The following is a 27,478-nucleotide window of genomic DNA, read 5'->3' on the forward strand; positions in this document are numbered from 1 at the left end:
AGTGCCTGTTTCCTCCACGGGGTGTACTGCAAACCACATCCATCCACACAGCTAGTTGTCAAGAACTGAGAACACCACAGTGGTGCTTTCAGCCTTAGCTGAGCTGGCACAGTGCAGCTTTCTGAAACAGCTCACACTGCACTGATCTGCCTACTCTGTTAGAGTACAGTTTCAGAAAACTAAGGCTGAACTGCTAGTGAAGCATAATTGAATCAGATATTTAGTGTATAAGATACAAAATACTCTATAACACTGCATCTAACTCATTGCAAGATTTGAAACAAGAAGGGGTTGCTTTAAGATCTTTTTATGTGCAGGACAAAATTAATTATCTTTTTAGCTGTCTAACTACTTGTAAATAAAAAACCCCCATAATTCAGATTTCGAGTGTATGTAAGAATATGGCAGAAGAACAAAATCCACTAAATGTCCTTTCTTTCCCGTTCAATGTGACTTTTAAAACCTGCAAAATCTGTGCTGCTTTTTACCTTCTTTATTTGAATGTTGTAGAAGTTAGTATCTCGTTTGTATCTTATGTCAGAGAGGTGGACTGTTTCCAAACTCCAGTCTAATCCTGAGCTGCTCTTTTACTTGCTTATTTTTGAAATGCTGAAGTAGCCACTGAAAGGTTCTTTCAGCATCAGTGATAGCAGAACATCCATGTAACCATGATGATAACACCATTGCTCTACCAGGCCTATTTCTGACACTATGGGTAGTTCCAGCTCACCCTGAAGCGAGATTTTGGTCACTGGAAGGGCATTTAGACTCCATTAACTCCATGGATTACACCTCTACTGAAGAGAGCTCAGGTACTCAGGAATTATGTACACACCTAGTCTTGGCTGAGTTGCCTAAACCTAGTGGAATATGAATTGCCCTAGGGCATCTGAGGCATCTGCCCAGGGCTCTCATAACACTCATGGGAGACTTTTGTCTTTCTGGGCTGGCAGCCAGAGATCAGGTGGAATATTGTGGAACACCTCAAATGACAAAAAGCACCTTGTTGAGATAAGTGAAATAATCCCTTCCTTCAGACACCTACGTTTAGACACCTACAAGTTCAAACCCGCTCCAGCTTCTACATGAAGGTCCACACAAAACAAAGGGAGAGAATGTAACCATGAAAAATACCAGTATAGTTGTTTGGAATTGGCGTCTTTGCTAGTACAAGCAGAAGATGAAATCATGAAGCAGGACTTGCCTGATTGCTCTGGGAAGCTGTGCCTATTGTTCCATTTTTTTCCCTGTGAAAGTAGCTGAGCTGGTTTTGTTCTATATTCTTTGTGCTGTGACTCATTGAGAATTTGAAAAATTACAAAACCCAAAGACTTAGGCTACACTGCAGATTTTTCCCTTTCTTTTTAGAAAATCTAAACCCACATTTATCTTTGAGCTTCTTTCAGTATGCTATTCGATTGAGTACAAGGTCTTGTAATTATGTCCAAGGATCTGACATTGACACTTCTCTTTGTCCAGGTGGAGGTCAGCAAAAGTGGTCAGCCATGTATTTCTTTGAAAGAAGATTCAAGTTATTTTTGATATTTTGATATTTTGATATTTCATAGGTTCACATAGATGTTAGCAAACTCTCATACTTACAAAATTCTATAAAATAACTTGGAGAGATAAAAATTAATTTCAGTGAATGTATTTTAGGAAAAAATGTTTTGGGTCAACTTAAAGGTGGAATGAAAATATTGTTTATCACTGTTCTAATTTATCCTGAAGAAAGTTTAAAAGTTACACACACAAAAATATTACAACCGGTAGTGAACTCATGGATGGATTATTGCAGTATCTACACACACTAAAGGTGTGGAAAGCTTAAAGCCTAAAGCTATTTAATTTACATGATTTCAAAAATAGGTAAGAGTTGCTGCCTCTTCTGTGCTTCTGCCACCTTCCTTTGGTGCTTTTCCACCTCCCCAAGAGGCCCAGGAAAATGCACGAGTCTTCCCTTCCCATGTTCTGCAGTTGCTACTGCTGGTCCAGAGGTTTAGAGCATGCTTGGAGTGTGCACTGCTCTGGTCTCTTCTGTGCTCCATCTCAGGCACTGAAGCATCAACAGTGGGATATGAACTTAATTAGAAGTTCTGATTATGAAGCAGCTAAACTGAAAAGGGGATAAAGAGAAGAAAGGAGCTCATGTGAAAGAAATGACACTGGACAAGAACCAAGGGTAGAAAAGTAGGAAGGAACAGCATGAACATCAGATGGCACATAAGACTTCCACTCATAGCTGGTATGTGGTATTTTGTCTATTTCAGGCTAGAAACAAAAAAGAGATAGAAAGATGTTCTAGTTGTTATTTGAATTCCTTGTACTACATGTTTCATATCTTTGTAGATCCCATTATGGTTCTTTAGTGCTTGGCACACAACTGTAAGTAAATCCACCACAAAATCAGCTACTTGATGCCTCGATAGCCACAGGTTTAGGGTTGTCCCTACCACGTATGATACAAGAGAAATGCTATGAAAAGCATCATATTACAAAAGTTCGTGTCACCTTCTGTATCCAGACTGCTCTACAGCCTGTGGGACAGTCTCAGTGCATAACTGCAGCATACAGCTTGGCCTTGTGTCTCCTCATTTGAAGTCATTATCTACTTAGTGAGTAATATTTGGTCAGCAGTGGTTTTGAGGTTTGTTGGTAATATTCAAGGTGCCACATAGCATTGCATCTGTTCTTAATTGGATATTTTATTGAAATTAACCTACCCAGAAGAAAAGAAGCTTGTAAGAATTGCTTATGCAGCTCAGGAGTAACATCAGTGTTAGTGTGTCAGCATTAATGGTGGACATTTGTTCCACAAGTGTTATTTACATGCAACAGTCTCTGTTCTTTTCAATTGTCCTGCCTTCTACCTCTTCACCTGCTCCATCTTTTCCTCTTTCCTGTTTCCATTCCTGTTCTTTCTAGTTTCTGAGCTTAGAGAAGCTCTGAACCCAAGAGTGGGCTGGTGAAAAGAAGGCTTTAGCATTACAGAGATTTTTTTTCTCCTCTGCCCAGAATGTCCTCGTGAATTTGGTGGGAAACAAAGTCTCACTTTCTCAAGGGATACTGATACCTTATGACCATTCTTCATGTTAGCTGTTTCAGCTGGTGGCCAGATTCAAACATGAGTTTGTGTGAGAAGGACTGTTTGCTGCTAGATTTGGAATTACCTCTGAGTGAGCAGAGATGGGTTATATTCCCAATTTGATCCTGGTTTCCACAGTCATTTAGGTCAGGACTGTTACAAAACATGTAAATCCAAACATATCTCAGATGGCTGATTTGAAATCCAAATCCAAGCTCAGACTTTCCCCAGGCTCAGAAAAATCATGTTTGATATTCGAGTAAGGTTCAGAATAAAAGGTAGTTGCAGTTATTTGGTTTGTAGTTGTACTCTATCTGGGCTGATGTTTGGGATGCAATTTAGTGAACTAGTCCTATGCCAAAATATAACTATTTTTATGAGTACTGTGAAAACAGAGGGCAAATGATAGCAAAATGTGGTCTTAGTCAGCAGTAGAACAACAGCTATTTCAGCTCCAAAGATTTTGCTCAATTTTTCACTATCTTAGCTAAAAACAGACCAAATATGTTATTTTAGGCTGATCCACTTCTGCTTGTACTGAAAGCAGATAAGTATTCTTGGAAGACTAATTTTACACATTCAGTATTGAAAATTTTGACATGTATATGGATGCCACAACCAGAATTGGGGGCATTAGATATTGTTCTCATAGTACTTACTATTATTTGAAAAATTAATCTCTTTGCACTACCTCCACTTTATGAGCTTCTTGTATTCCTACAATTCTTAGTTAGGTATTGAGGATTATAACGTTTTGTTGATTTTCCAGCAGAGCTTCCCGGAGTTGTCAAAAATAAGTAACACTCTTAGAAAGGATTTACAGGCCTGTCTACAGAGAGAATTTCAGGAAAATCAAGGTAAATTCATGTAAGAACTGAGCACAGTAAATAGATGAGAAGGTGCTATAACATCCCATGACAATTGTCTTAGTGCTTATTGCTCTTAAATTGCTTCTCCTCTGAGGAAGATTAAGAAATGCATGTAAGGTTTCTTTAACTTTGTTAGGCCACACTCTATCCAGCTATCTAAAGGAAATAACACTACTGTGTACCTCATCTGAACTGTTCATAGTGTCTTTGAATATGCAAGCCATATGCACCTCACAGGATTTCAAATTATTTTGCCTTTTTAATCTCTAACATATATGGGAGAGCTGGGATGGCATCATGGCCACTTTTCCATCCCCTGATTCTGCAAGCTGTCCTTTCATGCTTCCACTCAGGTAAGTAGTCCTGGTCCTATGAGTAGAGTTCTGCAAGTGTAAATTTGCTGAAAAAAAATATTGTATCCTGCCTTAAAATAATTAGGAGTTTAGAAAGAATGTGGATTAGGTCTAAATATTCTGAAAACTTGGCCATATGTAAGAGTTTTGGGTCATAAAATTTTTTAAACTCTGTAAAGACAAGAATTTACAGTAAAAAGATGTCTGCATGTTATTTACTATGAAGAAGTGCTCAATAGTGCACACGGACAGTACCAACAGGATTGCCAGGAAGGACTGGCAATGAGACATTGAAGAAACCACTGTACCTTCCATTTTGCCATGGATATGGAAACCCACAAATACACAGATACACTGCTACCTGTCTGTAGGTATGTGCACCTTTGCATTTCAAGGTACAATTTATTCCAAGAATTTCTGAGACTTTTGATTCAGTTCATTATTCTCGGGATTTTGAGTGTTACGTTTATGGCATCTAAGAGCAAAATTACACACACTGAATAAACATGTAAATGTGTAAGCCATGACTGTTCTAATCATGCATTTAGGGTAATCAAAGAAATAATTGGGTTTGATTTTCAGATGTCTTCTTGCTCTTGACAGACTGAATCTGGATTTGAATGATAAAATGAATGGGGAGGAGAACTTCTTTGCATCCACATTTTTGAAAAGTACTAGGAATCAGTACCCACAGTTTAGAAATGGAAAAAGGAAATGACACAATAATAGTAAGCTGAGATTACATATAAGCACATTGATCCAAAGATTGGGAGTAGACAAAAGGAGAGACAAGCTGAAAATATAAAGTGGCCTAAAAACTCCACCAGTTGTGAGAAAGACAGCACTCAGCTGATCTTTAATAGTTCTCAAAACAATTTTAAACCAAGAAAAACATTCTTCTCTATGAATAAAATATCATAATTTTTCACATTTGAGTTAGCTAACAGAGACATTTTTGTTACCAAAACTCCCAAGATATTTTTTTGAAGGAATAACTCACCTTGCTTTGAGCACAGATTTACATAAACAGGTTTTCCAGTCTCGCTGACTTTTAGTTGCATCCATGTATGAAGGTATTTTTTGCTCCACTTGGCCATTACCTTCTGACCTTGTTTTGTGAGGAAAAGAGAGCTGTTGGCCACCTTCAGGAGCCCATCCTCGTGGCAATTCCACCTGACTGCCTGGGGACAATCGACAATGATGCTGCGAGAGGACAGAGCAGAGAGTGTAGAGATGCTCAGGCACTGGGCAGACTTCACGTGGAGGAGCCTGTCATCTGCCATCCACTGCCACTTCTGGTTCAGGCTGGTCATATTGCACTTTTCCATAATGACTCCTCTCTTTTCTGAAAGACACTGCTGCTTCTGGACATGGATAATCAGAAACCCTTCTGGAAAAGGAAAATTCCAGAAAAATATTATAGATTACAAATTTACTTGACAAAAAGCAAATTCTCAATGATTTAAAATACATCAGCAAATAAATCTCTCTTCCCACTTTCTGTGTGTTGAACTTTTCATTAAATTTCCCATAAGTTGAACCTATTTTAAAAAAACCCTCCAAATACAGCACCCACGTGATGCATGTGCTGGTAATGTAAATAATGAAAATGCAAAACCCCAAGCTATTGTGTCAGGGTTATCTTGACTTTCATTATATATAAAATTAAGAAAAAATTAAACTGGATATAAAAGAAATCCAAGAGCTAGTAACTTCAAACACCAGTTCCTGATTTCCCCTGCTGGAAAGCATACAGAGATCTACACGAGTTCTCAGTCTCTGTTTCAGTTTCACAACACAGACTTTTAAAAATATCATTTACTGCCTAAAAGTTGTTTCAGTAAAATTCATAATGTTTCTGAGGGAACATATAGGAGAATATTCACAAATCAATGTGTCTCTCAGTGCCTGTGTTACAGGAATGGAGGTTCTTTACTGATAGGAAGTACATCTGTTTTACTGGATTTATTCCAATGTCTCTAGCTGTTAGCTTTGTGACCATTACAATTCACATAAGATTAGCTCTCTGTGTCACCACACTTAAAGATCAACACCAGCTACTCAAATGAAGAAAATTACAGTGCCTTAATCAAAACCTCAGAAAGTTTATGCAAAATGCATACTTGTTACAGGACACAGAACTGGTTCTTTCAAATGCAGCCTCCCAGCCATATCATGTTTAGGTTGTTCTTTGTTTTTAATCTCAGTTACTCAAACATTTCCAGCCCCATTAGTTACATAGTGCTAAACCAAATGTGTATTTATTGCCCTCAATTGATGTTGTCATCCCTCTGGTTTTTACAGACCTTTTCTACTACGCATTACAGAAAATTCTTGTCTCTGAAGTTTCATAAAATATTAATAAAAGATAGGAATATCCTTTCTGAAGGATTTTTCCCAAAACCTCAGCTCCTGGATTGTCTATCAGGAGATATTCTTAAAAAAAGAAGTATCTCCAGCATAGAAGAAGAGGTTTATTTTCCTTTGGAAAGGAATCTAAACAGAACGGGCTATGTTGGCCCTGCCCCTCATTCCTCTGGTATGAAGCCCAGAGAAGAGGTGACTCGGTTTTCCGAAGTCACTGGCTGTGCCAGAGGGCTCTGCTCAGTGGCAGAAAGAACAATTCAGCAGAGGGGAAGTGGGGAGAGACACTTACCTGAGAATGTCAAGGCAAGACAGGTAGAAACCAGGACGTGAAATAAAGAATCCATTTTCCCTCTAGCAACTCCCCATGCTTCTCTTAAAAAAACCCACCTCAGATAAGTGAAGCGAAGGCTAGGAAGGAAATGTGCCTTCATGGGGGAAAAAGTCAGTGACGAGCACTTCCTTCTATTCAATTGTTTTGGGGGGTTTTACAGCACTTTGTCCTTTTATATGATTCTTCAGTTTACTAGCTGGTTTATTTTGGAAAAATACAAGCAAAAGGGAAGTTTTCAAACACCTGGGAAATTAAAAGAGATTTTATTGAATCTCTTTAGACTAAAAGAAAGTGGATCATATTTTTGTGCAATTTGTTGCCTGTGAACTCTTACAAAATCTACAGGTCATCCAGATGGTGCTGACTAAGTATATTCTATATTATGCAGGGAAAACCATACATTTTTTGTAATTATACACAATCAAGCAAAATCTCAATATATTTGTAACTCCACAAGTTCTAAAAGTTAAGTGGAGGGTGGGGAGGAAGGGGAAGAGGAGGAGGCAAAGCTCTGGCATCTGTGCCAGGTCTTACAGAAACTCCCCCTGAAGAATCAAGTGATGCTGGGTTTGCCTTCCCATCAGGTGGTGCACCTTGCCCCATGTCAGCTGGGGATTGCCTGTGTCCTCTGGATTGGTTCCCAAGTGGTCTGAAGCCATGGTGGAGGCTGACCAAGTCGTGCTGGGCTGAGCCTGTTTATGGGGGTGCAAGAGTGTGTGTGCATGAACTACTCTAGGCAAGAACAGAGACTTCAGTTAATATTTTATATTAAGGGTAATTTATTAGCAGTATGAAGCAAAGTCAACATCACTGCATTAAAAACTCATTATACCCTGTAAACAGACCTCCCAGTGCTGTAAGTCATAATGCCAGCTTCGCATATCTCTTAAAAACAAACTTTTACAGAACAATAAAGGAAAGAGTCATAGCAGCATTTTCTTTCTTGTATAACCTGTCATGGAAGAGTCCATATCACTAAAGGCATCTATCTCTTACTGAAAGAAATAGAGCAGATAAACAACATATGCAAAAATTTCTGTATTAATAAAAGACAGACAAATATTTAAAATCCTTACCATTTAATATATGCTACAAAGTTTCTTTTAAAAGTAGAATGACTTACACAATTTACAAATACACTGGATTCAGGTCTGTAGCAGAAGCATGTTTTAAGACAATCAACAGTATAGGGTAAATACATACACACTGAATAACAGACATTGTGCTCTGCAACTGCTCTGTAAGACCTACAGTAAATACACATTTAATAGTTAATAGTATGAAGAACATATATTTCCATATAAAATATTTACTGCTTTTGAATATTTTCAAAAACAAGATTTTATTTTTTTATTATCTTCTTGTTTTAAACCATAGTTGAACACTTGCAATTTTAGCAGCAAGAATATTATGTGGCCAAGAAACAAGCTCACCACATAATCAGTAATAGCACTTTACAGTACAGTTGACAGTCCATTCACAAGACAGTTTGCAAACGTCAAAGCTTTTATACACTTGTTACACATTTCTTCTGTAGAAGTCCCAATGTCCATCTGACTGCAGCAGTAGCACATACATACATTCCATATGGCAGATATCAGCATTACAGAATTAAACCCACCTTTAGATACATACACAAAATCCATGTGTAGTTTCAGTACAGTGCCTTCTTTATAAATCATTTTTGGGAAGCTCACAATACATTCATATATAGTAAGGGTCCAGCAATCTCTGTACTTTTGCCAAACCGTCCACAATCCTTTCAGAAGTTGGCCTCAAAGCCGTCTCTCCCACTGCAGTAAACTCCTTGAAGAAGCTGCTGGTAGGTAATGAAGCAAATTACCTCAAGAGACTGACATTTGGTTCTACCCTCCTCGGCTTCACTGGACAGCTTCTGCAGAAAGTCTGCTTTCATACAGACTCAGTGCATGGTGCACAAATTCATACTGCTCGCTGGTCTGAACCATTCCACCCCTGGAAAGGAAGCACACTGCACTGAAATCTTGTTTCTTAAGACTGCAACACCCTCCAGCTCCTGCCAGCCCCATGACCACCAGATGAAAAAAGCCCTTTTCTCAGTTTTTGACGTAGTTTGCTTGAGTAAGTGGGAGATTTTCATCAGAGCAAAAATCTTCACAACTTATGCCATCCAGCACATGCCCAATATGAAAAATTCCCAGTTCCATCAGAGTAAGAATCAGAGAAGAAAACATCTGGCATTTACAGTGTTAAAACCTACGTTTCAAATTCAGTATATTCAAAGAGGATTTTGCTCAATCACTTGGGCAAGGAAGGCCAGATACATGGATGCAGCATTACCACTGATGGAGCAAGGAAGTAGAAGGATCTGGTCTTTCATTTTTGTCCTTTACTAAAAATGTAACCTTCTGTGACCTGCAGATGGCCTGTGCAGAGAACAGCTCTTCCTGCCCTCTTTCTAACGCCTACAATGCATCCTGTCTGAACAGCCACCACCTACAAAATTTCACAGTGGTGAATCACTTCACCACCAACAATGCAAAAGAGTTTAACCTAACCATAAAAAGAACTAGTTGCAGCCAGCTTGGATTAAATGCCTATATTTTATACCTTCACCTGATAACAACCATTTTTCAGGTCTGAGGATCAAGTCCCACATCTCCAGTGCCAGTCTCAAAGCGGTAGGAAGGGGATGTCCTACAGGAGGCGGATATGATAGTGTTACCATTTAGCTCTGAAATTAAACTGAGCCTCTTTCTGTCAATACTGAGGTACTTGAGGCCTCCCTTCTTATGGAGCAAGGCCTCAAGTTTACTTAATTTTACTTCTATTATCTCATCTGCCAGGGTATCCAAAGATATCTACTCTGCTTCTAGAAACAAGCCCCTGGTTCATCCTTAGTGTACCCTGGAGCAGCTTGTTATCTTTGGGATAATGAAAGACTAAATGACGTTAGTGAGAAGGAAGACATTAAAATATATGTCACATCTGGCTACAGTTAGATCTTGATTGAAAAATTTAAATTTGTAAGGTATTTGGATCCAGACGACTGTTGGAGCCAGATATCTTGCAGGAGCAGGTCCGAAAATCTCTTGAGATCCCTCAACAAATATGGTAGTAATATGCCAAGCTATTTGAAAAATGGTAAAATTTCCTCAACAAGTATTGTCCTTCAGTATTAAAGAAGGTTATTTACAACACAAGGTCCTTTTATTTTCTTCAGTGCTACTGGATGGCTAAATGGCTACGGCAGGAAAATAATAAAATAATACCTACTTCTTTAATCAAGCAACGAGTGGCCTGTGTTCCTCCAATGAGCTCAGGCAAATATAAAACACCTTTTAGTGAATCACATGGCTATTATTATATGCTATTCCTAGGAACAAAATCACAGGCCTTTAAATGGTTCCATCCAGCTCAATATTCAGCACTTACAGCTTTGCCAACAAAGACATCCACAAATTCATAACTTGGCTGCCTTTTGCCTTCAGCTGCTTTCCTCTGTGCTTGTCCCCTGCCTGGAGATGCAGTGAGATATAAAGGTGATGGGAGAGCTTTGCTCTGGTCCCCTGTGCTGCCTAGTCTCCTTCCTTCCTCCCTGCTGCTGCGTCCTGCTCTGCCCACGCAACTCCTTCCCAAACAGCTTCCCTCCCTGCCTTCCTAATCAGTGCTCTCCCAAGATGCTCTCTAAGGGAGTGCACTTCCCAGGTTAGCTCCGCTGTGTGGAAGGGGTGGAGGAAGGGAATGTGTTCAGTGAGAAGGACTTAGCAGAAAGGGCAGGTTAAAACAATTCTGGCTGCACTAGGCTCTCTGGTGGTGATCCTCACCCCTGCCTCTTCAGTGCTGAAGGACATACAAAACCCCCAAGAAAGCGTTTGTAAGACTGGTGGGGCCCCAGCCCAGCACCACGATGTCTGCCCTGTGTTAGCAAGCACAATTCAGAGGTTATGATGCTTCTGAACCTTGTATGGGCAAACAGTCCACATCTCTGTCAGCTTAAGGGCATATGAGTCTTATTCAGAGGTTCAGACAACTTAACCTTGCCAGTGCCATTATACATGGGATTTACTGAACCATAGTACCACAAAATGTTTTGGGTTGGTAGGGACCTTAAAGACCACCTAGCTGCAAACACCCTGCCATGGGCAGGGATACCTTCCCCTAAGACTAGGCTGCTCAGAGCCCCATGCAACCTGACTTTAAACAGTTCTAAGGATGGGGAAGTAAATAATTTCTCCCTAATAGCCAATCTGAATTTACTCTCTCTAAGTTTAAAATCATTACCTCTTGTCCTATCACTACAGACCCTGGTAAAAAGGCTTTCTCTGTCTTTCTTATAAGCCGCTTTTATATTGAAAGGCAGCAAGAAAATGTTCCCAGATCCTTCTTCAGGCTGAAAAGCTCCATCTCTGTCAGACTTTCTTCATAGGAGAGTGCTCTGTCCCTCTGACCATTTTCATGGCCCTTCTCTGGAACCACTGTAGCAGGGGATCCCAGAGCTGGATGCACCCCTTCCAGGTGGGGTCTCACCAGAGCAGAGCAGAAAGGCAGAATCCTCCCTGGCCCTGCTGGCCCTGCTGCTTTGGATGCAGCCCAAGATACACTTGGCTTTCTGGGCTGCAAGTGCACACTGCCGGCTCATGTCCAATTTCTCATCTACCAATATCCCAAGTCCTTCTTACCATTGTTCTTATCCAAGGCTCACATTTAATAGCAGGGGATTATCTGTGATCCCAAGACATTGATTTGTGGAAATGTCTGTGTGGAAGAGCATTTCAGGAGGAAATGCTCAAGGAGGGAGGTTTCCTCTCCCATGTCCCTAGTGCCCAGAAGGGATGTAGCCACAGCTACAGGACCTCTGGGTGTGCAGCCTTTGTCTATCTGCCAGCCTGCACTGCCAGCAATTCTATGAGCTGCTGGGCTCTCTGCTTCTTTGAGACTCTGGGCTGGTGCTTGGAAGAACAGACCCTGGTATCCTGAGGGCTCAGGGACTGTGACCATCTTGGCTTGGGTAGCAGTGGGTGCATAAAGGGTCCTTTACCCTGCCCTCTGGCTTGCTGCTAGTGCAGCTGCATGCAGTCTGCTCCAGAATGAATGTGATGCAGGGTTTGGGATTATTTTTTTTTAACCTGAGGCCATTAGTCAAAACACTTAAACAATGAATTGACGCACACTGGAAACTCTTTTCATCCTGTCTGAGGAGCCAAGAGCAAAGTTATCGGATGTCATTCCAAGAATGTGCCTTTAAGGTTAAGAATGTGCAAAGTTTCTCGATGTCACAGTAAGTCTTGAAGATGCCTCACATCAAACATTTCCTGTTTCTGTTACAAAATATTAAAAATGAACTGGGAAAAAAAGCAAGCTGAGCAGACCTCTGGGTCTGTCTTTTCACAAATTCACACAGACTATGGCTGCATTTCCATCCTGGGCCAATATTTTGAGTGGAAGGTCCATTTTCTCATATCAGCTCAGCACTGATGATTACTGTCAGATCCATTCACTCCTTAACTTACACTAAATAGCTAAGAAGGTACCTGGACATACCCTACCTAGAAACAGCTCTGTTCTGTCTCAAACCCTGTTGGAGTGCTATTTAAAACTCTTGTTTCCAGGGAGACCTACATGGGCCATTAATTAAACTATTTTCCAGCATAACTTTTTGCCACCATCTGCAATTTGTCTGGATGCTTGTTTGGTTTCCATTGAATATGCTGGTCAATAGGAATGTTCTGGTAAGTCACTACAACATCACTTGTGAGCCACTCAAGTCAGCTCTTTTTTCTTTTCCTATTGCTCGATTCGCTTTAATAGAAATGTGGTCATGGACTCATGTGATAAAAGGTCCATATGAGAGTGGACATCCCTGAGTGAGTTCATTCCATCAGTAAGCTGTGTTTGGAAGATGCAGCTCTGAGCACAAGATAGAGTCTCGAGGAACCTAGTGGTGATAGGATAGCAGGGATAAAATATTCAGTGTACCACCTAGCCAGGTTGCTGGATCCCAGGTAGTCAGATAAAAACCATCCTGTTCCGCTTTCTGCTAAACTCTCAGTTTTTTGTTTTTTGTGGTTTTTTTAGGGAAATCTGATGCACAAAGAAAAAACTGGAGCTCAGCTGCTGGCCAACATAAATGAGGAAGACAGCCTCAGCACTGATCCTGCTGTGCTCACAATTGTACCCCACTGCTAACATTGGCTGTGCTGGTGACTGCACTGCAACAGCACAATGGCCACAGCCAGTACTTGCAGCCAAGTCTAGTGGGTTCATTTAAGTTCATTTTGTCAGCTTCATGACATGTTTAATGATCCTGCCTCACACACCACCTGCCAATGACCACTATGTCAGGACTGTGACATGAGGGGAGGCCAGTCTCACTGAGCTTTGTCCATGTAACACTGACACTTGGCCACTTTATGGATCCACCATCTGATAAGGCTGGCAGTGGCTACTGCAGTCATAGGGGCTGCTAAGCTTTGACTTAATAATTGTGACTATAAACTGACTGCCAGGTCAGTGAGATTCATTCTGCAATACGGCCAATTGGAAAAAAAATGGAAAAGACAGGTTTTGGTTACTGAGTTTTACCCAGAAAAATGTCTTTAAAAATTACAACAGAGACATACTCTTTGTCTCAGGCAATGCCTGAGAATATGAAACAAGATCCCTTTAGTCTATATAATCTGAAACTTGAAAAAATATAGAAATGTACAAATCGCAATATCTAACAATTCTTGTAACAAGCTTTGTGTCATGGAAATTGCTGTTATGAATGTTATATTTGGGTCAGATTTCCATTCTTTTTCCAAGTTTATCTAGGATACTAATATGCAAAAGAAAGCTCATTAGGCAGATCCTCAATAAAATTGTGTTTTCAGTTAATAATGCTGAAAATCTGGGTTGTTTTTTATGTCTGAAATAGGGATATTAAAAGAGGCACCGGAGACCACTTCTCTATAATGGATTTTAAAAGCAATAAGAAAAAAATTCTCTCACAATAGAAATACTAAAATGGGAAAGAGAACTTCAAACCTTTCTCAGTAAGACAGACAGATATTCAGAAAAGAGGGCTGGAAATTTGCAGTTGGTAATTTAAAACAGAGTAAGCATTTTTCCCTCAGCTATTCCTTCTTATTTTGTTGCTGAGATTTTTAGGTCAGTAACTCCCCTTGGAGAATTTTACACTCCAAGTGGCTCATGTTGCCCTGTAAAGATCATATTACAATATCTAATATGATGAAGCCGTATGGGAAGGGAAGATAGAGGAGATGATCCATAAACACAGTCAACTATATGGATCCTGGTCTTTCTGCACTTCGTGGTTCCAGTACCTTTCAGAGCTCTTCACAGCACAAAAAATTCTGTATTAACCCTTTGACTTAGGCTCTTTTTCAGCATTTGCACCTTTATGGATTTTTTTCATTTAAGGAAGACATGCATGTCAGAAGCAATTAAGATACTTGCAAGGAGATTATATGACCTGTACCTACAGCCAAAGAGGAGACTCCTCTATTCTTGGTGTAATTCTGTTTATTTACTTTATACAAAATCCTGTTTCTCCAAGCAGAATAAGAAAGAAAAGTACAACCCAACAGTTTCCATTGCGCACAATACCCACATCCTCCTTTAAAACACAAATCCCTCTTCAGCCATGGTTTCACAAAACAAAGCACTCTGCAACAATGCTGGCTTACACTGTTCCTGCTCCCAAGCAGTGAATTCAGTCAGGGAATTGATCTGACTTCAGAAAAGTCTGGAACAAATGCCTTGGTATTTTCTTAGGCTGGGTAAATTTGCCAACTCAATTCAAAAGGACCCCCAGCACAGCTGAGGAAATAGCAACAGCACCAGATTTTTCTTTCTCCAGTGCTCAAAGAAACCACACACTCAGAGAGCCTGGACTTCTTTGTCAATCCAGTCTCAGAGAAAGCCTCTTGTCTCCAGATTGCCTCACCTCTCTTCTGTCCTAATGGGATAATGCAGACAGCAAGCAGAAAGTTCTAGGGAGGGAGAAATAAAAGTGACAAGTGCCAAGCAACTACAGGGTTGTCATTTGAGGTGGAATTTCATTCAATGGAAGTTTCACCCAGAAAAAAATGAGATTCCTTATTCAGGACCTAAATAAAAATGTTACCTTGAATACTCGGTTAATGTGATCATAAAAGTCAGCAAAAGCAACGGCAGCCTTTTCATGTAAAGTAACATTCAACTGTGAAAATGTTTTCAGAATCATTACTGAATCGTTACTGATCATTACCAAATTATTTTGGTAATGATTTCTGAGTCATTGACTGATTTGTGGTTCTTCTGGAACTTACCGATCCATTCGTAGCTGGCAGACAATGCTCAATGCATCTACAACTCCCTCTTCCTTTAACTGCTGACAACCAATGGCTGTGGCAATAAAACATCCAGTTCTTCCTATACCAGCACTGAAAAGAAGGCAAAATTTAATAGGGGAATGAAGTTCACAGATCAAGGAATTATGTGGAAGACACTAAATAGATATGAAAACATTAAAAAAATATGAAATGTAGAATTGCTAGAACCCACAGTTCTTAGGTGCATGTCCAGCAAGGCTGACTTCTCAGCTCACTTTCACAGAGGGAAATGAAAGTGTGCACTGTTTCAGCAGTCCACTTGTAGGTAATTGTGAGGCTTACATTTTTTCAGATTGCACACAAGAAAACCAAGCTCCATTAGCACTACAAAATCTGAGTATTCTCTGGCCCAGCCCAAGCAAATGGTGGAGATATGAACTGAAAAGGGAGAGAAGCCAACCTAAAGACAAAATTCAGTAGGGCTTTCTGTTTAAAGCCTTCAAAGTATACAGGGGTTCTGCTAACCATACCTCTAACCATGAAGGCAAAAAGGACCTAGACCCATGCTGATGAAGTTAACTCTCTCTCCTGTGATTCTGCAGGATGGTGAAGGATTTGGTGTCATAGCTCCCCAGGTTTTCTTGATGCTTGCTGGGAAACAGCCATTTTGGCATTATTTTTATCCCTGAGGCCTCATCAATTTTGAGAAACTCTGCCCCACGCTGTTTCTTGCTTAAGTAATTCAGAATGCAGTGCAACTCATTCATGCTGAATGGCAGGAAAATTGGAGGAACGTAGTTAAAGCATGAATTTGGGGTCCAGATCTTCATAGCCCTCTCAGACAAAAAGGGAAGAAACGGTCTGACTGGAAAATGGAATGTGAGATTTGTAGACCATAGTGTAGGGAATGTATAGATAGCTGGGTTATGACTGAAGAACTATGAATCTTAATCACAACTGGGATATCTTAATCACAATTGAGATGACAGCTCTCTTTAATCATCAATAAATTCCTGCCCATGCTTACGGACTTTACTGTCATATCATTCATCTCAGAAAGACATCCCATTCTTTTAAAGATTTTCACTACTGAAAATCTGTACCAGAAAAAGGGCAATCTCAATAGCCATCCACAGATTTCTGCATTGTTAGGGAAACTACAATTCCTGATAAATGCAGCTGCATAAAATTTGAGAAACCTGCTTACTCATCACATTCTAGTTTTCAAAAATATGGGTGGTTCAAATGTGTCTTCCATTTCTCTAAATCCCTTAAATATGGAGCTGGAAAGAAATTGTTCAAGATGAAAAGGTCTGATTTAATGTACTTGGATAAAAAAAAGTATTATCCCAACGCTAAGAGATGTATCATCACTGTTATGAGACAAACCAAGTAAGAAAACAATGATTTTAGTTTTATTTTTTGTTTTGCTTCATCTATTTATTTCTACCAATATAACAAATCCACTGCTACTTCCTGTTATTTAAATTGCAACATGGGGTAATGAATCAATATAAAGCAATAAAATAGAATTAAATTAGAATTATTAGAAGGACATTCTCTGATGCATTATAATTTATGTGAGTAAAATTCTATTCATGAGTACTGAATAACATTTTGCTCTTGAATATCCAACCAACTGCTTTTGTGAAAATGTCCACAAATTGTAGTACTGATGTGTTTTGTTCTCCAGATTTGTACCTGATGCTTGCTCTTCAAAAGTGACTTGCTTTGCAATATTATAGCCTACTGGTCACCAGGTACTGCATCTGAATTAGGTATGTAATCATGCAATAAGACAAAAAAGTAAGGAAATAATAAATAAGAAAGAAAAGGAAAATAATTTTTCCAGTTGGTCTTTCAAAATCAGAGTTCATTAGCAGAAACAGACAACAGTTCAGAAGAGATCTGCTAACAAGGGAATTTTCACCAAAGCTCATATCCTCAAATATGAACTGAAAAAGTCAATTAGCATGAAGAGGACGTGGGGAATTTTGCTCTTCCCCAAACACATTCTTTAAGAGGGCTATTTGATGCAGTTTGCTGTAGCCTTGCTTTAGGCAGTCACTTAAGAGGAGGACTGGCAAATTACCTGCAGTGCACAACGACAGGCCCTCTGCCTGGTGATTCCAGCCTGTCCTCTTCCACATCCAGCATGAGCTGCAGCAGAGGCTGAGCGCTGTCGGGGGTTTTGTGGTCCGGCCAGGACGTGTACCAGTAGTGCTTCACACTGCGGGACTGACTGCCTTGCTGAAAACAACACCGAGATTTTATATGAACAACTCTGACTGCCTTGCTGAAAACAACACCGAGATTTTATATGAACAACTGTCTTATTTTTATTTCTTATAATGTTATGGGTAAAAGACAGTAAAAATGTTAAGAGAGATGAAACAATTTTTTTATCAGACTTGGAGAATGTAACTGTAGAGGGAACTGATGTGCTTCCAGACACTCAGTTGTAAGAAGGGTTTATGCACCTGAAAACTTGCTTGTTTTTCCAGCTGTGTAAGTTCTGTTTTATCCATCTGACTACTGACTTCATGACTGTATTGTCAATTGGGAATTGTCAGAGGTCTGTGATATACCAGCTACAACATCTAGAGAGAATAGCTTGATGTGGGCTTCTGAATCTCTACATTATCATGTATTTCTACCTTTTAAGGTCATTATCATAAGGGTCTGATACTAAAATTACAAGGGTATTGAAGTTAAAGATGCAGAAGAACTGCCCTTTTAGATTAATAAGATATCCCAGTCTGTTCAGTTATTCTCTCCAAAGGAGTCTGCTACCACTTATTTCGACAAGGGGCTATATATGGGCTAGGGTAATTTGTATTGGATGACAGGACTTCTGCTCACTTCTCAGTGCTGGGGCTGAAACACCAAACAAATTTTCTCAATACATTATTTATTGTAATACAGCAGGCCAATCTGATAGCATGAGAATGTAATATGGGGAGTTAACTCAGAAAAGGGGCATCTGTCATTGCTCTACCTGCAAAAATTTATACCCTTTTTAAAAAGCCAACACTTTAACTTCATTTAACAATAAAGGAGAGCATTGTGAATGGTCTGCATTCTCAAATGCAGATTATTACCTTTATTGTAAGCTGTCGGACAGTGTAGTTTTTGCATTCTTGCACACTGTTAACAAGGACTTCAACCTTCCCATAGATTCCTCTTTTTTCTGGCCAATAAAGCACACATTTCTGGAAAGCAAGCATCAGTCATCAACAAACTGGATCCTGGAGTCATATTCATATCTATTTTTTATGCAGAATGTATTTTTCTGCAAAATCCAAATGAATGAATTCAACTGAAGTGTTATTCATGTCAGAGATATTCCTAAATAAGATTTTTCTTACTGAATGATTTAGGCCTGGTTTTCAAGATCTGAGTTTTACACTATAGCTCTCTTCCACAGAACAATTTGCACAGCTGTTTTTATTCTTAAAAGCTCAGTGAAGTTCAGTTATAGGAATTATGTTCCACATTCAAAATGAAAGAGTTTTTTTCCCTAGAAAACTCTAAAATTCAACTTTTGAAGTTTTGTCTTTCCAAATGGGATTTCCTTCTGAGTGAGAGATTCAGAATTTTTCCTCTGCTCACAAGACTTTTTACCCTATTTACTCTCCTGGGCCCTGATACAAGAAAGCATGTAAATGTGTCCTTAGATCTTACTAAACTCAATTTGATTTAGTATGCATGTTAAAGTATGTTGAAGAACCTGAGTTGTTTTACTATATAACTTTCTGGAAATTAGTATTAAAAATATTATTCAGTCTTGCTAGAGCTAAAAAAATTGTATACAGAATTCTCAATGAATCAATAGTGTTACACTATTTCAGCAGTTTATCTGACAAGCATCTACTAAAAAGGATATGAAGAAACAGTATTTACAAGGTAAATAATTTTATTTTTTCCCTGCAATAGTTTGCTTATCTTCCAGTCTTCAGTATTCATTTAAATTAGAATATCTCCATAGCCTATATGAAAACAAATATTTCTGTTGTATAAATACTTCTCTAGAAATGGATGCTTATTCTCTTAAAAATGTAAGGTGTTTGAAAGCCATGTTTTCTGAAATAATGCTGCCCAGTCCAACTCATTCATTAACTAAAAAGACATCCCAACACTTAAAGGAAACCTTCTGTTTTAATATGCAATACACAAGTATAAAAACCCCAACCAACCAACCAAATAAACAAACAAAAAACCCTAAAATGCCAAGAGAACAGTTCTACAATAACAGGAATCCCAGAAAGACCTTGTTTGTATTTCCTCACAAACTCATGCTGAAGCAACTGGTATACATGTAGATAGACAGTAGCCTACATTATGCAGAAAAATGAAACAATCTCTTTAATAGAATTAATTGTCATAAAGCATTACTTCCAGAAAATACTGCTAAAAATGATCCAGAAAAACAATCAGTGAAATGAAAGGCTTTACCACCTGGTGTGATATTTAAATTGCTACTCGATAACCCAATAGTGGATTGAACTGAATCACCTCAGTTGTATAAATACTTTTCTAAAAATAGATGCTCATTACCTTAATAGTGTAAGGTGTGTGAAAGCCACACTTCCTGAAATAATGCTGGCCATTCTGACTGGTTTCGTTCAAATCCTGTCTTTTGCAGAACTACTCGAACATCCTAAATTTGCTGTCTCCCCGAAGAGATCGAGAATGGCAATAAAATACTCAGAAATTTGTACAAAAAAGAGTGTTCACAAGTTCCACAGTCTACCCATGTGACACATACAGTTACTATCATCTGCCAGATCTGCAGTTCATGCCCCTCCCTGGGAGTGTAGTTTTCAGTGCTAATATGGGAAAAAGAAAAGTCTAAATACACAATTGTGCCCTAACAATCAACAATAGCTGAGCAAACTCCTGAGACTTCTTGATAAATGTGAGCATGCAATGTTCACTACAAAGCCTTCAGGCACTCCAGAATAGTATTTTTCTTGACTCTTTCCCAGAACTGGAATTGGCAACTTGTGGTAGGTGGACAATGAAATGAGACTGTTCATTAAAATGACTTTCATTTAAGTCTGTCTACATTTAGTGAGATACAATGGATTATTTTTAACACTGTTGCTGTGCATATTTTAAAAATACTATTTGTTGCTGCTTTAAAAATAGCCTTGAAAATACAGGTGGGATAAGCTGATGCATGCACTTCTAAAGAATGGGGAATTAACATGTTTTTGAAAGTTAACCGAAAAAAGGGAAAAAAGCTGGTGGAGGAGGGCTAAATATATAATATATATTATATATATTATATAGATATAAAATAATATATAATATATAGAGAACAATATATTTTATATATATATAGAAAATAATATACAAAATCTCAGGACCATAATAAAAAAAAGTAAACTGCCTCAAGCTGTTACTTGGACATAAAAGAAAATTCTTCTCTAGTAGGTACATTTTAAACCTGTTCAAACATCAGATATAGTGGATGAGGAGTCTGGTGTCCAGCCTCATGTGGGCAAGCAGTAAAAATTCACTGCACAAAGTATTTATCAGAAACAACCAAACATGGCCCCTCCTCACCCCCAACTAAACATTCCCTGACAAACAGGAAATTTATACAAGAAACACTCTCTCACATGACTTTTAATTGATTTCAGCCTTTGTCCTTCCCCCTTGGCTTGGGCTTCCTTGCACCCCCTCTCCTGTCTCCTGGCATGCCCTGTCCCATTCCCAGTGGGTGCCAAGCTCCATGGGACTGCTCCTGAGGATCTCCATGACTGAGTGGGATCTGCCCTGCCTTGGTCTGGGGCTGGCCCCTGTGATTTATCACAGTCATTGTTTTCAGCTTGCCACAACTGCGCCTATTGCAGCCTGCTCCCCAGCTCTGCCAAACGAGGAAGGCTGTCCCACATGGTATTTACTGCCTTTACATTCTCCAGATTTGGACCCCGAACAAAATTAGGTTAACAATTCTCAAATATTTGTGCAGTTGCTTTACTACAACTCTGCTTCTGGGGTATTTCTCCATACGTCTGTGCCTATAAATTTACACATTAAAGGTCCCAATAACACAACAGTAAAGAATAATAACAGCAAAGCTTCAATTCCAGAATCCCTTTTTACTCCTGCCTCTATTTACTGTCTCTACTAACTCAAGCATGAGAGGTCCACTTTAAGAGGGCTTAAAGGATGTGCCTTCATTTACTGAAATCCTCACAGTTAGCACCAAATCTTCCTAAGTTCTTCCAAAATCTATCTATGGTTATCAATACTCAACTAATAAGTAATCTTCAAAGAAGCTTATGTGAAGTCTGTAAAAGGTCGGATTTCTGAATTCCAAAATCTACTTGGCTGTACATGTATAAGGGTAGACCATATACAGACCGACTGGGAAAAAACATTACATGAAATATGACATGAGCTTTAAACAGTGAGTTAACAAGATTGTCCTAGATAATTACTGACAACAAGATTTGAATTATCTGACTAATCTGATGTATCAGGCAGTATTAGTTCTCTCTTCTTGCAGAATGCTGTACAAGATTCTTTCCTTATGCTTCCCAAAATATGTTTTCTCTTTACCGGCTGATGTTGCTAGTAAATTTTGAAGGCAGAAAATATGTTTATTATTGACGTAGTACATTGCTCGATGTCAAAAATTAGCTGATACAACATAAACTTCTCTATGAAATAATATATATCTATCTGAAACATTCTTATACCCTATGTATTTATCTAAATTCCACTGCTCAGTTGTTCTGACAAAACTCAGTAATCTATGAAAATCATATGTGCCTTGTGTCTAAAGCTTCAGAGGATTGTGTCCTAGAATATTAGTACAGAATTAGAGATGATCACCTTCAGTTAGTGATTTATCTCATTCTCTCAAATGGGATGGATCACCCTCTGGAGGTGACTACCTCTCTTCAGTGACCACAGAGAGAGATCACTAGATGAGATGTGGTTTTCCTCATACTAACCCCAAAACCATAGCCTAGTTTCCAAGTTTCTCACCAGTTATTTAGGCAGAAGCTCCTTTGCTGGACTCTCCTTGTAGGTAGATTTTCAATTTGTTCAGACATTGTGCAGTTTTGAGGCACAGGTTTTAAAAATTCTGCATGTTTTCTTTGTACAGCTGAAACAAATATTTTGCTCAGCACTCTACACTCATATCTTCATCCATCTTGCAAAAACTCATACTTAGCACAGCAAGGCTAAACCATTTTTCATCTAATACATGGAAGTAACTCTATATCAAGCTTTATGTACCATCATTTCACACAATTACCATCACTAATGCAAATTTGTTACATCAGTATCTTGAACTAGGACACTAATGTCCAAACTAATTTTTGTTATGAAAATTAAATTAATTTATTGCTGAGATTAAGGTTTTTCATATGTCTCTCATTTGAGAGCCCCTTCATTATACAATCCTTCATACATTACAGTACATCATAGCTCAAATGGAGGCTGACTGGTGTTATACCAACTGAGAAATACGGCCCATACATGAGAGTCAGCTGTGGAGGTTTATTTGTTCAGGGGTGAATGTGGATGAGTGGATAAATATTCTTGCAGGTATGAAGGTATTTGTATGTCTGTATACTGCAGATGCATCTCCCTGAAAACGATGGAAATAAAGCAGACCCCAGAAAGGAAAAAACACCAAGTGCTATTATGCTAAATAAGATCTGCTTTTGCCTTCTCTATAGAGAGCAAATATTTTAACTGAGAAGATAATATGCTGAGCATGGCCAATAAGAGTTTGCTTTCTTTTCAATGGCAAGCAAGGTTTTAGGAGGAACCTGCTGACAGTGGGAGAGCTCCTATGGTTTCTAGACAGGATAGCTTGCACAAACACAGCCTCTCTATATAGCCTGGGAACGACTTGAGATTCCTCACCCTTTCTGTGTGGAGGAAATTACCACTGCCAGGCACAACAATGCCGATAAACACCAGTGCCTAGAGCCTGTGTAACTCAGGTAAACACAGAGCTTCCTGACATGATGAAAACCACTGGGCACTTCTTTCAAGTCATTCTTCTTATGTGGTGTCAGATGTGAGTGTTTAAACAGTCAGCATTTCCTCAGTGAAATACTTACTCTTTTGGTCTATTAGCCTGGTCGATTGCTATGCTTTCATGATTAATCCTAAAAGTGGGATTCTGAACACCTTTGAACAGTCTAGTGCAAAATGGCACCTGGTGTGAGAATAGCTCTTGGGACATTTTACAGGACCAACCTACTTTTCATACACAGTTTCTTAAAATCTCCTGGATTTTAAGTTCATGTTAGAAGTCCAAACTCATGCTGAGAAACAGTGAAGCAACAGTCAAGGGCAGAAAAAAGAAGAGTATGTCTACTGAGTGCACATTTAAATGGAGCAGTGAGTTTGAGCCCTGGGAATGCACTCAGACTCTTGGTCCTTGATCACTCAGACTAGAAACTGCCTGAATAAATCTGTTGCTCTACCATCATGCATCTGAGTTTGAATAGCAGGGGTGTGAGTGAAAATAGCAGAGGTGTGAGGGGAAATACAGCCCTGCTGCTTACATGGCAGTGTGCTGAGACTTGATTGAGGCACCTACCTGGAGCTGGGAATCGTTACTAAGTCTGGACTCAAGAAAAAAGTCCATCTCCTTTATTTCTGACTCCTTCTTGTCCACAAGCCTGTAAACCACTTCTTTAACATTCAGTATTCCAAAACAGGTTTTGTGTTGAGAGAGCGATTTTTGTTCCTAATTTTTGGTATTTAGAAATATGGACTCTGGCACTATCAAGGAAAGCCTGACAAAAATTTACATGATTACTAAATAAAGATATTGAAGATATAGTTTGGAATTGATGCAAAAGTCATGGAATGCATGACAGGGAGTTAGTTGGTCATTAGCCACTAAGATGCAATTGTCAAGTCTAATTGATACCAAGGTAAAGAGTATTATTTCCATTCTGTCTAAGTTCCTCTGTGGTGTTGGCATCTGTGAGCCCAAACTGCATTTCTGGGATAGTCCAGAGGATTTGTAACATTGGGGATGGATTAAATCCCTGAAATTATAGCAAAGTGCAAAGTTCAGCTATGTCAGGAAACTGCTAATCATAACATTAACCATCTAGTCTTTATATACCAGAAAGTAAAGAGGTGACCAACAGATAAATGAGGTGTTTCTTAAAAAGTTAGGAACCCAACAACACAGATCTAGAAAATGGATTTTTTTTTTAATACATAATGGCTTACAATGGCTATGCTATTGCATTTGGCATATTTGGCTACTCCCTCATTATTTTTCACATATATTATTAAAAGATTATTTAAGAACCAGTTATCTGCTAGCTTCCTTCCATGTCTTCTGAAGTCCTTTCTATAGTGTGCAGCCATAGGAATAATTTCTCAGTTTGGCCAGTTGTCATACCTCATTTTTTTCTTTCAGCTTTGTGATCATAACAATGACAGGGCTGTCTTCTTGCCAAACCATCTGCCAGAAATCATTCACGGTATTAATCATGGGTCCCTGAGTTGCAATGAAAGCCTTCTCTTTACCTCCATATCCCTGGTTTAGAAACAGACACAAAAGCATTTACTTTAAATTCATGTGATCAATCAATATTTCAGGTGATTAAAAGAGCAGAAAGAGCAGAAAAATTAATCTGAAAAAAAATATTTTAAGTGAAAGAAGTTAAAACTAAAAGTAGAGCAGATCAGAAATTTTTCAGTAGAACAGTTTTTTCTCTGGAAACTGATTTGCTGAACCTAAATGGTCCTGAGAATACAGCAAATCCTCTCAAATTTCCCTGCTTACTTGGCTTTTTTTAGCTAATTCCATTCTTCAAGTTATTGGGACTTTCCTCATCCAGCGGTACTTTAATCTATAACTTAAATTGCAGCAGTGTTTACAAGCTAGTTTATAGTCAACAAGCCACAGGAAAGAAAAGAACTATAAAAACTGGTATCTACAAAGATTCATGACAGGAAACAACTTTAAAATACATTATTTCTTCTGGAGTCAAAGACTCTGCTATACATGTTTTCTAAGGGAGAAACATATAGAAACATGGAAGGACAACATATATAGGATTATAGGGAGTCCCAGGACACACATGAGCATTCAGAAGGTCAATGAAAGGTCAGGCAAACAGTGGAGAAGCAGAAGAGAGGGAAAGACAAGAAGAAATGGGAAAAACAGGACACATCTTCTTATTTTTTGTATGGAAAGGAGAAGTTATGATTTTGTGCAGTGACAGGGTGCCCAGCAGTCATGCAGGAGAGAGTCTGGCAATGTCTGAAAGGAATGAGTGAATGGAGAACAGCATGAGGTGGTGTGGGAGCCTCTAGCCTTGGGTCTTCCTTTTGGGAGCCTTTCTCCATGAGAGCTGTTACTCATTGCATGAACCAGTGGGATAATCCTCAGCTGCCACAATCTGTCCTCCTGCCACTCACCAATCTGCCTGAACATGCTTTGTCCAAGACAGGTCTGTCAGGATCCCAGCAAGCCCAATGATTTTGTATATATGGATGTGAAATTTCATTTCATTGCTGGGTTGCATTTTTTTCCACAGTTGCTGACAGTTCAACTGGTGTTAGTAGCAGGAGGAATCACCATATGTGAGAGAGAAGGGTGGTGGCATAAGGAAAAGGGAGACCTCAGAGGACTCAACATACAGCCTTGGCTCTTGGATATGATCAAATAGAACCACTCTGCTTAGTTACATGATGATATCTTCATAAGAAATGCTGAAAATACAGGATGCAAAGTGAGGCAGGGTAAAGGGCATAGTGCTGTGTACCTACATATTAATGTACTGTTAATTAAAGAAGCAACATCACTGTAGAGCTCTGTGGCCAGATTTCCATTGTGCTATTACCTTTATTCCAGCTGAGGGTCTGGATAATAACTCTAAAGAAAACATTTAATTTTGCAGGTACAGGACTACAGTCCTAAAATATGATTGAAGTAGTTTCTTTGTAGTCTATTCAGCATGTACTCTGTAACGAGTTCAAGAAAGCTGTGTGTGTGTGTATGTGTCTCTGTGTGTGTGATCAAGGACTATATAGCATACCTGACACTTAGAAACCCTCCTTTCCAACAGGGTTCATGCTGGTTTTGTCATTGTGTCATGTGACCAGTATAGGGAGTAAATTGAAAATACTGCTATCTGTCACTTTTAAAAGGTAACCCTCTTTTCTTTACTATAAGGCAGTAGGTCGATATGAAACAGTAAAAACCAAAGTAAACAGATAGTAATACATGTGTTTCTTAACGTTTTTTATAAACTATTTGATTTTTTTTTATTGCAACCATTTTTGCACATTCATGGCTATGTGACTGTTAGAAATGGCTCATGAAACTATTTCTCTACCACACATATGTGGACAAAAAGATTTGGAATTATTCATGAAGACAGGTAAGAATAAAATAAGTGACACCTTGGCAAAGCCAGGTATTCACATGGCAAACAAAATATTTTCTCAAAAGTACATGAAGAGTGTACATTTACTTACCCTAATGTAGTTAGCATTTATGTAGGTACTCAAGGAGTCAGATGGATTTTTTGGTTTCAAATACACTCTGCTTAGAGGATCTAAGAGCACAAGGAAGATGGAAATTAATAAGAAGTAGTTAGAAGTTAGAAGATTTCTAAAGAAAATCAAAGACTTCCTGAAGGAAAAAATCTACTGTTATTTGGGGTCTTCAAGCATTAAAGAATTATGCACCAAATTCTTCCCTCTGCAAAGGATCATGCCAAGGCACCCCTGTACTGCACAATGCTGGGCTGTGCAGAATCATCTCAGTGAGCTGTGGGCACTGCAGCAACGCTGTCAGCCCCAGGCAATGCTCAGTGAGACTGAGTCTGCCTGTGCTGCCTATCGAGCTGACCTGCCTAGGCTGTCTCTGAAACCTGTGTCCTATCCTTTTACAATGGTTCATAATTACACCAAGCCCTCTGAACTTGACTTTGGTACTTTTGCCTGAAGCTGTGTTGTTCAGTGACTGCACTGGACAGGTGGATCTAAATTAAGAAAAGATTCCTCTGTCTGGGATGAAATAAAATGTGTGTTTTATAACAATTTAAGTTCACTGTAAGGAGCTAGACTAGGTAATTCATATTCTTCCCTTCAGTCCTGTGTCCTCATCTGACACAATTTGTGACCATTTGTGTGTACTGGCCTGGAGACACAATGCCAAA

At 39.0% G+C, this 27,478-nt stretch overlaps 2 protein-coding genes across 2 annotated transcripts in view; both read right to left on the reverse strand.

Moving 5' to 3' along the window:
- The window catches only part of PTPRB (protein tyrosine phosphatase receptor type B), a 62,892-nt gene extending 55,874 nt beyond the window's left edge, over window positions 1–7,018 (reverse strand). Inside the window, exons 1-2 of the mRNA XM_014879588.2 lie at window positions 6,964–7,018; window positions 5,308–5,697 (exon numbers count right to left, since the gene is read on the reverse strand). Of these exons, the coding sequence (XP_014735074.2) occupies window positions 5,308–5,697; window positions 6,964–7,018 (445 nt within the window). The remainder of the gene's footprint in view (window positions 1–5,307; window positions 5,698–6,963) is intronic.
- A 742-nt stretch (window positions 7,019–7,760) lies between these two features.
- The window catches only part of PTPRR (protein tyrosine phosphatase receptor type R), a 136,952-nt gene continuing 117,234 nt past the window's right edge, over window positions 7,761–27,478 (reverse strand). The window contains exons 9-14 of the mRNA XM_014879615.2: window positions 26,793–26,872; window positions 24,706–24,843; window positions 18,404–18,514; window positions 17,395–17,552; window positions 15,300–15,413; window positions 7,761–8,979 (exon numbers count right to left, since the gene is read on the reverse strand). Coding sequence (XP_014735101.2) covers window positions 8,886–8,979; window positions 15,300–15,413; window positions 17,395–17,552; window positions 18,404–18,514; window positions 24,706–24,843; window positions 26,793–26,872 — 695 coding nt within the window. The 3' untranslated portion in view covers window positions 7,761–8,885. The remainder of the gene's footprint in view (window positions 8,980–15,299; window positions 15,414–17,394; window positions 17,553–18,403; window positions 18,515–24,705; window positions 24,844–26,792; window positions 26,873–27,478) is intronic.

Source organism: Sturnus vulgaris, chromosome 5 (genome assembly GCF_052056855.1).
Source record: "Sturnus vulgaris isolate bStuVul1 chromosome 5, bStuVul1.hap1, whole genome shotgun sequence".
NCBI lineage: Eukaryota > Metazoa > Chordata > Aves > Passeriformes > Sturnidae > Sturnus > Sturnus vulgaris.